The 13,852-nt window shown below is 41.0% G+C and overlaps 1 protein-coding gene across 12 annotated transcripts in view; it reads left to right on the top strand.

Moving 5' to 3' along the window:
• Positions 1–13,852, top strand: part of PRKAG2 (protein kinase AMP-activated non-catalytic subunit gamma 2) — a 320,167-nt gene that overhangs the window by 289,225 nt on the left and 17,090 nt on the right. For all 12 annotated transcript variants that reach the window (XM_034965286.3, XM_034965280.3, XM_034965285.3 and 9 more), the window contains 2 exons: positions 10,936–11,017; positions 12,442–12,500. In XM_034965286.3, coding sequence (XP_034821177.1) covers positions 10,936–11,017; positions 12,442–12,500 — 141 coding nt within the window. The remainder of the gene's footprint in view (positions 1–10,935; positions 11,018–12,441; positions 12,501–13,852) is intronic.

Genomic DNA, 13,852 nt, shown 5'->3' with positions numbered 1-13,852 from the left:
GCAGCTACATGAGTTAGTTGGGATTTTTCTGCAAGGGAGATTTGTCCCTTCTCCATCTGTTTATTTATTCAGTCATCTATTTCAGTATGGATTTATGGATATTTTATACTTTGGGTTATAATCCAGAACAACTTCATTTTGTTCTTTACATTATTCCAGGCAATGTGATTTTGAATAATGCCAACAAAAAAACAAGCAAGTGTCCAAATAAGTGGCTGTTGGCCAAGCATTATTTTTTCTTTTGAGGCAGAGTCTCGCTCTGTCGCCCAGGCTGGAGTTCAGTGGCGCAATCTCGGCTCACTTGAAGCAATTCTCCCACCTCAGCCTCCCGAGAAGCTAGGATTACAGGCAGGCAACAACACGCCTAGCTAACTTTTGTATTTTTAGTAAAGGCTTGGTTTCACCGTGTTGGCCAGGCTGGTCTCGAACTCCTGACCTCAAGTGATCCACCCACCTTGAAGAATGAGTAGAGAATACAGAATGCAGAGCACATGATCAAAAGTAAAGTAAAAGGAAAGCTTGAATAGGAGGGAGCTGCCCAGGACAATCCTAGTTTAGTGTTAAAATTAAGAGGCACAAAGAGAAGGGGCGCTTGATTATTTTAAAAGCAGGAAGGAAAGAGAAGCCCCGGTCCTATTGTTCCAGGCTGATGCTGCTGATGTCAATAAAGAGAAAACAGAACTGCTCAGCTCAAACTGTACTTTGTTCATTATCAAGGAAAATGATCTTCAAAGTGGAAGAGGTAAAGTAATAGTGATTCGAGGAAACTAAAGCCCACAATAGTTGTGGAGAGCACCTGTCAGCACGAACCACATCTCATTTCTGATCCAGATGAATCACATTCTAGCATTAAAGGGAACTTACAAAGGAGATTCCTAACCTGTTCGTGATATTGGAGGAGTTGCGGAGAAGAGGTCTGATTTCGGAGGCCAGAGATAAAAGGAAAGAGCAGATAGATTTCTCAAAAAGCAGAGGCTGGGGAATGTAGTATCAATCCCAGCTGAGATTTATGAATGAATGGAATCGGTCATGAATTGACCAAAAAAAAATTTACAGGAGATTCACCTGCCTTTCTTTTGTGGCTGTTGCGTAGATGGCCGTGCCATGACAGGCACGTCTGGATTCCAGCTAGACTAGGCTGGCAGAGCCTGGCACGAGGTCCCAGAGGATGAGATGCAGAGCTGCAGCTTGGCAACCAAGCAGATCAATTAATATTTAAATCTCAGTCAACACCTGGAGCAAGGTTTCTAATTGTGTTGGATGCCTCTCGTGGGCCATTTCCAAATCCATTCACATCAACTCATAGTCCAGCACTCCTCACTCTGTGCAGGGGCAGTGGGATGGCCCTCAGCCCAGGACCATCCCATGTACCCCAGCTTCCTCCGCCAGGGGTGGATAGAAGCTAGCAGCTACATGCAGTCCTAGGAAGATCCCGCTGGCATCAGCATCAGTGGGCTCTGCGGCGGCGGCTCAGGAACGCGTCCTGCGCTGACTCACCCGCCCACCCGTCTCCTTCCTCCCTTCCTGTACTTCTGCTCCCTGGCATCACATTCCCAAATACACTCTGCCTTCTGGGGAGCCCCAGCTGAGAAACTGGGGGTACGCCAGAGTATTCTTGTGCCCCACGCTCTTCAGCTTTGGAACAATGACTTGAATATTGATTTCATTGATGGCATCATCTAATTTACAGATGACTTGAAACCAGGTGGGATAGCTGATAATAATTGAAATTCAGAAAGATTCCTCGGTAGACAAAATTTATACATAGGATCACTTGATATGGCATCAAGGACAGAAGAGATGAGAGCATGTGAATATTCTAAAAAGATGAAAACGGGCTGAGAACAGGGAGGGAGAATGGCAAGCCCTGCCACACATGGGCTCGTGCTTGGGAATGTGCTGGAGCAGAGCAGACTAGTGGCTGAGAGTTTTTCGAAGCACGTATTAACAATTTCTGTCAAGTGGTACCAAAAAAACTGACAATAAAGACATAGTCTCTTGCTCCTGTGCCTTACTCTTGTCATATTCCACAGAAACAACCTGTTGAGCCGTTGAACCAAACACACTGAGTCCATAAAACCTCCCAAGAAAAGATGCGTGGGAATGTATTACTTGAAATTTTATATATCACTTACATTTAACCTGTAGACTGCTATGTCTAGAATTCCATAACAGAAATCATTTTTATTAAGAATTGTGAAGGTACTAATATCATTCCATTTCTTCTAGCTACCAGTGCTGATCGAGAGAAATTTGATGTTTTTTAAAAATCCCCAGCCTTTATATATGATTTTATTTTTCCCTCTGAAGCTTTTGTGGCTCTCGCTTTCTACCTGGTACCCTAAAATTCCATCATCATGTGTCTTGTGGTCAGTTCATGGTGCCAGGCAGGTGATGTCCCGCTAGAACCTGACACTCCTAGTATCCAGTCCTCTGGTCCTTGCGTTGTTTCCTTTTTAGAATTTTTATTTATTTATTTATTTTAGAGATAGGGTTTCACTGTGTTACCCAGGCTGGAGTATGGTAGTGCAGTCACAGCCCACTGCAGCCCCCAGTTCCTGGGCTCAAGCGATCCTCCTGCCACAGCCTTCCAAGTAGCTGAGACTACAGGCGTGTACCACCACATTCAGTTAATTATTTTATTTGTTGTAGAGGCAGGGTTTTGCTATGTTGCCCAGCTGGGTCTTGAACCCCGAGGCTCAAGCAATCCTCAGCGCTGCGGCCTCCCAAAGCCACTGTGCCTAGCCTTCCTTGCATTCTTTCCTCAATCATTTTCTTCCCAGTGCTTGCTTTTCTCCGGAACTTCAGTGAGCAGCTCTGAGACCCCCGAGTTGATCTTTAATATTCTTTTCCCATTGTTTTTTCAATTTTTCCTTTCATTCCACTTTTTGGAAGATTTTTTTTTCCCTAACCCTTCTAGTGAGATCTGTGTAAAACTGGGACTTGTGTGACTTCAGCGTTCAAGGCCCTGTCAGATGGCTGCCCATTCATTCATAATTAAGAGTGACTGCTAACAGTTGGCATGGACATACCAAGTTCACAGGTGGGCTTCTTGCTTGGTGGGCTTCACTGAAGAGCAGTAAGCCAGCCATCTTTTTCATTGGAGGCCCCATGTTCCTATGTCTGTTTTATTTCTGGAGCAGTGCATTTCCTCCAGAAAACAGTCCTTCCATGGCAATGGTGGGCAACTGTTCCTCTGAAGTCGAAGGAGTACTGGGGCTTGGAGGGGCACGGAAGATGAGTTCAGGGAGGAGGGAGTCATACAGCTGGCAAGGGAGGCCTGGGGCTGGACGGAGAAGAGTCTCGAGGACCGTATTTCAGAAGCTGGACCCTTCTAGACGCAGTAGATATCAGCGTTAATTTTAAAAGCTTCACAGTCAACTTAATTACTGAAAATCAGAGTGAAGCTGTGTAGAAAGCAGTGAGGCATCAGAGGAACCAGCTTCCCATTCTGGGGAACACAAATGTTCTCCTTGGTATAGACTGCCAGAGTCTCTTAGAGCAGCTCGGGCCTGCTCCCTATTCTAAAAACTTACCTATGAACATTTTATTTCCTATCTTTTCGTATCTAATTATCACATTTGCTTTGAAATGTGTTGAAAATCCTATTAAAATGTAAATTTTAAAATTAATCATAGTTTGAGCAAATTGCATATCAGTTAAAAGGAAAGAAATTTTCAAAGGTACTCAAGACCCCTGAGCGGTTTCTTCCTGCAAATTAGAAGTAGATTGTGTTAGTCCTCTTTGTATCCTGTTTATTGGTTAATTGGAACACCCTGTGCCATCTATAATTATGGAGAATTTTCCAAGTATGATTTTAAATTGCTTTATAAACAGCTCCATGCACGTGTTCTTAAGAAAGCCAAGTTTTAGAAGGCCTCGTTATTGCAAAGAAGGTCGGCAAAACCACAGAAGTGTCAGGCCCCTCCCGAGCTCACCCAGGACACTGCTCTTTAATGCATTGTACGAGTATCATGTCCATTTGGAATATTATATGAGATCTCTGAAGGATGGAATTGAGACTTTCTCAGTGACCTGCGGACAGGTCAACAGTGTATGTGGATGAAATTAAAAGAATAAATCTTTCATCCCAGCACTTTGGGAGGCTGAAGCAGGAGGATCACTTGAGGCCTAGAGTTTGAGACCAGCCCGGGCAACATGGCAAAACCCCATCTCTACAAAAAGATTTAAAAATTAGCTGAGCATGGTGGCATATGCCTGTGATCCCAGCTACTCAGGAGGCTGAGGCAGAAGGATCACTTGAGCCTACGAGGTTGAGGCTGCAGTGAGCCGTGATCATACTACTATACTTGAGCCTGGGCAACAGAGTAAGACCCTGTCTCCAAAATGAAAAAAAGAAGAAATTTCTGTTGGCTTCTGGTTTGGTCAGTATAGACTGGAAATTTTAAGCATTTGTTCTTCTTGGCTGTTAGTGCTGAGCACCATACCGAACATCTTCAAATCCTAGCCTATTCAATCCACACCCTACACCTGTGAGGAAATATCCATTAGCCCCATTTTATAACAGCATGTTGAGGCTCACAGAGGGTTAAGTGACTGAGCAGCCACCACACAGCTGGCAGGGGCCAAGGAGCCCGCGAGAAAGCCTTGGTGCTTGAGGCCATCAGAAAAACGAAGTGAGCTGCTGTGCTTATGATTTCAGTTTGAGAAATGAAGCAGTGTCCCTGTTCTGTAGAGATACACATTTTATGTGGAAAACGAGAAGTTGAAGTCCAGTAGGTGTAGCACCTTAGCTCGTTGACAAGAAGTGGGATGGCCTCTTAATTCACTCCACGTGCTTCCGTGAGCCTTGGTGGTTTTATCTTCTGTTGCAGAAGAGATACCACTTTTCACGTTAAATTCTTAACATTCTCTTTGCCATTGAACTGCTGCTTCACTGGGGCTTTTCTCTCTATAAACCTTGCCATTGGGCTGGGGGAGGTGGCTTACCCCTGGAATCCCAGCACTTTGGGAGGCAGAGGCAGGAGGATCACTTGAGTTCAGGAGTTCAAACCAGCATGGGCAACATAGCCGGACCCTGTCTCTACAAAAAATAACAAAATAAAAAGCTAGCTGTGGTGGTGTGCATCTGTGGTCCCAGCTACTCAGGAGGCTGAGGTGGGAGAATCACTTGAACCCAGGAGGTTGAGACTGCAGTGAGCCATGTTCCTGCCACTGCACTCCAGCCTGGGCAACAGAGCGAGACCCTGTCATTCATACGTACATACATACATCGATCCCTCTGTTGGACCCATACTGTCTGAAATTAATTAATTCCTCCCTCCATCCCTCCCTGCCATTGACCATGCAGCATCAGTGTCTTTCATCTCAGAATTAACTTGATTCAGCACGCGTGATCAGTTTCTAACGTCTGTATTATTACCCCGTATACTTTCCCATACATGTATTTGCCACCTTAAGAGTTGATGTTACGCAGTTATTTCCTGTTTGTGTTGTTCACAGTGGCCTCACCGTAAACAGTATCTGCAGCATTTTGGGGGCTGAATGCTTTCGTAGCAGATTAGCCTGAGAATTTATCATGGGGAAGCAGGATGTTTTTTTCTGAGTCTGAAGTAATAATCATCATATTTGAGTGTTAAAATTAAACCCCTGCTTTTGTTGGTATCATTCTTTTAAGCCTGAGGTGTGATGAGGCTCACTGTAGTGTAAAAATGTCCATTAAATCTGTTGGATCTATATGTGATCATTTGTACAAGGTGTAAACATTAAATATCAAAATATCAAAATATTCACAAACTAAGCTAATAGCAATATTTATTCTTGGGTTTTTTAAATTATTACACTATTTGACCAGAGATTTTTGTGTGTAGATGTCCACTGTGCTCAGTCATTTATGTCTTGAAGCTGGATACAATAGTCTCCTCCAGAAGCTTCTAGAAATGTGTCCACTGAAGGAAGCCCTCTTGTTTGGCTCTCACGTGGTCTCATCTATGGTTTAGATCCATTGGACTCATTGGCCCTTATTAGAGAAAGGCAGTCCTTGATAGGATCCTAGGACTTAGGTCATAGACAAGGTTCGTTTACTTTCTGTATTGACAATTGCAATTAAACCATGCAATAAATGCCTAGAATAGCATTTAATTACCGTTTAGTCCATTTTCATTTCATGCAGTTACTGCTATAGTTAGGTTTGTCTACCATTTTGCTATGCGTTTTTCACTTTTTCTATTGATTTGTTCTTTTATTCCTTCTTCACTCGATTTAACAAACTATGTTTAACCCATTTTTCTCCTCTGCTAGCTTTTTAGTTATACATTCTTTTTTCATTTTTGTGGGTACATAGTATGTGTATATACTTATAGGGTGCATGAAATATTTTGATACTGGCATGCATTGTATAATCACATCAGGATAAATGGGGTGTCCATAACCTCAAGCATTTATGATTTCTTTACATTGCATACATCCCAATTATTGGTTACTTTTAAATGTACAATAAAGTATTGTTGACTGTAGTCACCCTGTTGTGCCATCAAATACTAGACCGTATTCATTCTATCTAACTACATTTTTTTATCCATGAACTGCCCTACTTCCTCCCCCCACCCACCCCCACTGCCCTCCCTTCCCAGCCTCTGGTAACCACCATTCTACTCTCTATCTCCATGAGTTCAGTTGTTTTCATTTTTAGCTCCCACAAATGGATGAGAACATGTGAACTTAGTTATACATTCTTTTGTTGATCTTTCAGAGGCTGTCTTAGATTACATAGCATCTTTGACTTACTACTTTCCATCTTTTAATAATAATTTTACCAAGTCCCAAACAATGCAAAAAATGTATACAAAAGTTAAACCGTCTCCTACCCTATGTGCTATTGTTATATATTTTGCTTCTATATAAGTTATGAATCCCACAGGATATCATTACTCTGGCTTTACGCAGTATTGATTTATGTTCACCTACATCTCTGCCCTCTCCTGTGCTCTTTGTTCCCTCCTACGGTTCTGTGCAGGTCTAGAATCTTTCCTTCAGTGCAAAGGACTCCTTAAGTATTTTTTTTTTTTTTTTGAGACGGGGTCTCACTCTGTCACCCAGGCTGGAGTACAGTGGCATGGTCTCAGCTCATTGCAACCTCCACCTCCTGGGTTCAAGTGATTCTCCTGCCTCAGCCTCCCAAGTAGCTGGGATCACAGGTGCGCACCACCACACCCGACTAATTTTTGTATTTTTGGTAGAGACGGGGTTTTTTCATCACGTTGGCCAGGCTGGTCTTGAACTCCTGACCTCAAGTGATCCCCCCACCTTGGCCTCCCAAAGTGCTGGGATTACAGGCATGAGCCAGTGCACCTGGCCTCCCTTAAGTATTTCTTAATGCTGGTTGGTTGGTGACAATTTTCTCTGCTTTTTTAATCCGAAAAACCTTACTTTGCCAATCCTTTTTGAAGGATATCTTCACTGGATATATGCTGTAACCTAGATTGGCAGGTTTTTTATTTTAGCATCTTAAAGTTTTCTTTCTCTTGTCTTCTGACTTTCATAGTTTCTGCTGGAAAGTCAGCCGTCAGCCTGCTTGTTACCCTTTTGAAAGCCAATGTGTCTTTTTCCCCTGTAGCTGATTTTCCCTTTACCTTTGGTTTTTAGCATCTTGTCTATGATGTGCTTAGGTGTGGTTTTCTTTGTGTTTATCTTACCTGGGATTTGTTTGATTCTTCTTGATAAATTTCAGCTTCTTATTGAAATTGACCTATGTGCAGATGATGTGGGAAATGCCCTCAGAAAAATTCCAGAATGAATGTGGTGCTCAATGCATAGCCTTCTTTTCTTTCAAGAATTGTAGCTCCCAGAATCCACTCCATGTTGATGCACTCCAGGGCCCTCAAATAGTGTTTCCTGTCTTTTGTACAACTTGGATAGTTGTTTTCAACTATTTCATTATGCCAAACTCAGAACTTTCTGGAATAGCTTTTCAATAGCTATGGCTACTTAGGGTTTCATGAATGATCCTCGTGAATGTTTTTAACATTTATTTTCTCTGCTAAATCTGTCATTTTGAAGAAAACAGTAAGCAATTTGTGCTTTTAAAAGATGCCCCTGGCCAGGTGCAGTGGCTCATGCCTATAATCCTAACACTTTGGGAGGCCAAGGCAGGAGGATCACTTAAGCCCAGGAGTTTGAGACCAGTCTGGGCAACATAGCAAGATCCTGCCTCTACAAGAAAAAAAATTATCTGGACATGGTGGCATGTGCCTGTGGTCCCAGCTACTTGGAAGGCTGAGGTGGGAGAATCACTTGAGCCCGGCGGGGGCAGCGGGGAGGGGTGCAGTGAGGAAACAATGAGCCAAGGTCACACCACTATACTTCAGCCTGGGTGACAAAGTGAGACCCTGTCTCCAAAAAAATAAATAAATACAAATAAAACATAAAAGGTGCCCCCATTCCCATTCTATTCCAACCAGTTTAGAAAAGCAAACTTACCAGACATTCAGTGTGTTTTAAAATATATTTACATGCGACTTTTCCACTATATTCTTCTATAATATATTCTAGGACCACAATCAGAGATGCCCAGGGTACAAATAGCAAACCATTCAAATGGGCACACCTTTCCTGGATGCCATTTAGTTACAAAAACAGTGTATTTTGGTGCCTTTTTGATAAAGGTGTGATTCAGAAACAGTTCATGAGTTTCTGGATGCCACTCAGTTACCGTTGCTCTCCCACATCACTGGGTTGGCTCTACTCATTTCCTCGTCTTCATTCTCTTGTAGTCATTTGACTAATGTCTAGAATCCCTGCTATATTCAGGACTCAGCGCTGGGCGGGTTAAAATAAATGCATGAAATAATTGATGAGCTCCCTCAACGCACCAGTAGTCCCTATATTCTTGTGTAGGTGAACTAGGTACGTGCATGAGCAGTTCCACATAAGGCAAAATATATCACAATAAAGGAAGAAATAGGTACCAAGTTATTAGTCCTAAAGTCATCTGCTCTAGGTTCCTGCAGTTGTTTTCATTAGTAAGTTAACAAGGATTTTGTTTTGTTTGTTCATTTGTTTGTTTGCTTGTTTGAGACAGAGTCTCACTCTTCACTCAGGCTGGAGTACAGTGACGTGTTCTCGGCTCACTACAGCCTCCACTTACCAGGTTCAAGCGATTCTTGTGCCTCAGCCTCCTGAGTAGCTGGGATTACAGGTGTGCGCCACCATGCCCAGCTAATTTTTGTATTTTTAGTGGAGACGAGGTTTTACCATGTTAGCCAGGCTGGTCTCGAATTCCTGGCCTCAGGTGATCTGCCCATCTCGGGTGGCCTCCCAGAGTGCTAGGATTACAGGCGTGGGCCACTGTGCCCAGCCAACAAGGTTTTTTTTTAAGTAGTGAGTGAGAAGAGAATAATTTACTTTTAGTTAAAAAAAAAAAAACATAACCATACCATAATGTAACACTTTTTTTAAAGAAACATTTTACTAGCCCAGCTTCTTAATGTATCAGTTTAATTTTTTTTTGCTTGTTTCTCATTGTTTCCATTTAAACACATATTTTTCTAAGTATCATAATGTATAATTTTACGGTTACATTTTTATTGTCATAGACCATTCTTGATATAGTTATGAAAACATCATAATTATGTTAATTATTATTTGATTTTTTTCTCATTGGTATGCTAGTATTTGATAAGTTTTGTTAGGTGGATTTTTTTTTCAGTTTTCAAGATTAGAAGTAATGTCACATGGAACATTGTTGATTCAGGAATCCTACTCCTAAAATAATTCAAAGAGAAAAAGCTGTTGCACAAGCAATATGAATACTTTGTGATTCTTGACACTAGCTGTGTTAGAAAAAATATTTTCTCAGTGTTTGGTGACACCAGTGGTTTTATAATAGCCCTTGTATTAGGAGCTGCAACTTTAAAATATCGGCTTATTTAGCATCTACAAATGACACTTTGTTTTAATTTGCATTTCTTGGGTTATTAATAAGGTTGGACATTTTCCCTGTACTTATTTGCTGTCTGAATTTAGAGGATCATTTTCAGCACTGAACTTTTGGTTGTTAATAAATCTTCAAGTATGATACCTTATGGTATCCCAAAAGATATTTGTTATGAGTGTTAAGTGAGATATGATATGTTAGTGCCTGACCCATTTGTGTCTGGAAGGTATAAAATGCAAAAATATATTGTATCTTTCATACCTTTTTTTCCCCTCAACTTTGGGAACTGAGAAAGTATGCTTGTTTGTCTCATTGAAAATACTAAAAATAAATTTTTATTTCAGGTAATTTGATACAACTTCAGTGTTTTCAGATGAATTAATAACCACATGTAGGAGATATTAGACCCTGAAGTTTAATTCTTTTGTATGGTTTTAATTACATAAAGTATGTATGTAGACAAGAGTCTTCAGATACAATAAGAAAAAAAAAAGAAGTTAATTGCATTATTTCAATTTCAAAAAATAATTTCTAATCCCTGTATGCCTTTAGGTGTAATTCAAAAAGATTTTTGCTAATGTTAATAAATTCCATTATTTTTAGCTTATCAAACTTACGAAACTTATTATGGAAGATAACTGATAAGACTTGGTCAAATACGTTAAGGGTATTTTTCTGGCCAGGTGCGGTGGCTCATGCCTGTAATCCCAACACTTTGGGAGGCCGAGGTGGATGGATCACTTGAGGTCAGGAGTTCGAGACAAGCTTAGCCAACATGGTGTAACCCTGTTTCTACCAAAAATACAAAAATTAGCCGGGCATGGTGGCACATGCCTGTCATCCCAGCTACTCGGGAGGCTGAGGTGAGAGAATTGATTGAGCCCAGGAAGCAGAGGTTGCTGTGAGCCAAGATGATGCCACTGCACTCCAGCCTGGGCAACAGAGTGAAACCTTGTCTCAAAAAAAAAAAAAAAAAAAAAAAAAGGTATTTTTCTTCCTGGACTTTGAAAGTATGTTTTGTTTCTCCTCTTTTTCTTCAGGTTAAAAAGGCCTTCTTTGCTTTGGTAGCCAACGGTGTCCGAGCAGCGCCACTGTGGGAGAGTAAAAAACAAAGTTTTGTAGGTAAGCAGTGTGGGCCTGAGGAAAATCGAAAATGGAAACCTTGAAAGCAGAAAGCCTAAAGTATTTTAATAGATGCCGGTTTGGAATTCAACCTAGTAAACATGTTTCCAAGTTAAAGAACATTCTTGCTGGCAGGGTACAGTGGCCCATGCCCGTAATCTCAGCACTTTGGGAGGCCAAGGCAGGGAGATTGCTTGAGCCCAGCAGTTCGAGGCCAGCCTGGGCAACATAGCAAGACCTCATCTCTACAAAAACATGCAAAAATTAGCTACTCAGGAGGCCGAGGTGGGAGGATCACTTGAGCCCAGGAGGTCAAGGCCATGATCGCTGCACTGTACTCCAGCCTGGGTGACAGAGCGAGACCCTGTCAAAAAAAAAAAAAAAAAAAAAATTCCTTGCTTTTACATACTGGGTAAGAAGGTGGACGTGCTAGTAAGGTCCAAACACTGTTGTCCTTTTTTTCTTTTTTTCTTTTTTTGCCGCCTCATTGAGAAGTCTACACACTGTTGTAACTTTTATGGAGCTTTTGTTGTTGCTGTTGTTGAATTTCTTTTAATTTAGCAACTTTCTGGCTCTCTGAAGAGCTTACGTGTTTTTACCAGCCCAATGAACAAACCCCACGTAGGACACCACAGTCAGATGTGAGCCAGCTGCCCCACTTTGGGCCACACATGGCATATGGCATCCCTGGGCCCCGCACTCATCTTGCTGGTGCACACCTTTTTGACAGGGCAAATTAGATGCTGTAAACATGACTGATGTCTCTGCCAGACCATTGTTATACTGTTAAAACTGTTGTGTAACTTACAGGTATCTAAATGCCATCGTTACTTATGAATCACAGCAGACAATGCCATTGTCTCTCTTAGTATTCTTCACGTTATTTTGAAATGATCGTTACGTCTGCTTCTAGGTTTTAATTTCGTCAGGGAAGAAGTTCATGTCTTTTTCATCCGTGTCATCCTAGTGTCTAGCACGTCAAAAGCACTCAATAAATGGCAACTGTTTGTTAAAACCATTGTGTTTAGAATGCTTCTTGGGAAACAATCCAAGTGCCCAGAATTGTCACGTTTCTAAAGCTTACGGAATACTTTATCTTAAAGTACTTAAAATTATTTACATGTAACTGCAATTCTTTTTTCAAATTTGTATCAATTAATGAGTTTTCTCTCATCGATTTGCCAAATTCTCTGGTTAGTTCCGTAGTACTTACTGTCAGGTTTAATTTCAGCTAAATTTGTATATCCAGTTTGGTATACACAAGTAACACATCAATAGTTTTAAATAATATATTAAACTCTGCGTGATATCTTCGAAGTATATTTTATAAGCTCTTCTAGTATATATTCTAGGCTCACTTGTCATTTGAAATTTTTAAAAATGTTTTCATGGTTTTATTTGTAACATGTAATTCTTTGTTCCAGGAATGCTAACAATTACAGATTTCATAAATATACTACATAGATACTATAAATCACCTATGGTAAGTGGCACCAGTTCCTATGTCAGTAGTTGGAGCTGTACATATCTATGTATGTGTGTAGGTATATGTGTGTATTTTAAGATTTTTAATGTTTTCAGTTTTTTCTTTTTTGGTACGGAGTGCTGGTGGTGATTTTCCAAATCTATATAACATGCAGGGAACTTCAGTATAAAACTCTCTTTACTGTAAGTTATATGTATGAAACTCAAAGAAGGAATTCTCAGGAAAAATAAAAGGAAATAGATTCTTTATTCAGCTTTCGGAATTCCTTGGCTTAGCAGAATTCTACATATTTATTAGCTAGACATTCTGTAAGTTTTGCTTATCTCTGCGGGCCTGTTGATGTGGTAGAGCTTAATTCAGTTATCCCAGCAATTGCAGAACAAGAATTATATGTACTTTGTGATTTTAAAGCAGAAAAAAATGAGTCATTAAAGTGAAATAAATTCCGTTTTGACATGTTCCTGCTAATTAGGAAGACACAGCTACTGGCTAATTTCAGTAGCAGAACTCTCTGGTCCCTAGTACAATGGTTCTGGAAAGAGCGTAGCTTAAAAACCACTTTTGTCCTTCATCTAACTTTGTGATATCTGAGATTCGGCCTGCTTGGTTTTGTGTTTTTAGTTTCTGTTTGTTTGTTCATGAGGGTTGGGGGAAGGACAGGATTGCATACTCTTATTTAACTAGTCCTATTTGGGGTACTTAAAAGGTATAAGTTAATTCAATTAATACTGCTTTATGCGTAATGCTCAGTATTATCCAATAATTCTTACATCAAATACAAAAATGAGTTTCTTCATAAAACATGCTCTTGCCGGGCACAGTGGCTCACGCCTGTAATCCCAGCACTTTGGGAAGCCGAAGTAAGTGGATCACTTGAGGTCAGGAGTTGGAGACCAGCCTGGCCAACATAGTGAAACCCTGTCTCTACTAAAAATACAAAAATTGGCTGGGTGTGGCAGCGGGCACCTGTAATCCCAGCTACTCAGGAGGCTGAGGCACAAGAATCGCTTGAACCCAGGAGGCGGAGGTTGCAGTGAGCCGAGATCGCGCCACTGCCCTCCAGCCTGGGCAACAGAGGGAGACTCTGTCTCCGAAAGACAAACACAACCGTACTCTTAGGAAGTTTTACCAAAGATTTTGTAAATATCCTGTATTTATTTCCCATGAAGTGTATTATTTCTTCAATATTACCAATGCAAGTGAACACGGGCTTTCCTTATAGTGGTCGTATCTCTGCTTTTGAACTAGCAAAATCAGCATGAGTGTGATTTTTGAATAGATAGATTTCTGTGAAATGCAGCAAATCCCATATAAGAAATCTTAGCAGTAGAATATGAAATCAAAATTGC

Source organism: Pan paniscus, chromosome 6 (assembly GCF_029289425.2).
Source record: "Pan paniscus chromosome 6, NHGRI_mPanPan1-v2.0_pri, whole genome shotgun sequence".
NCBI lineage: Eukaryota > Metazoa > Chordata > Mammalia > Primates > Hominidae > Pan > Pan paniscus.
This window is presented reverse-complemented; position numbering and strand designations above follow the sequence as displayed.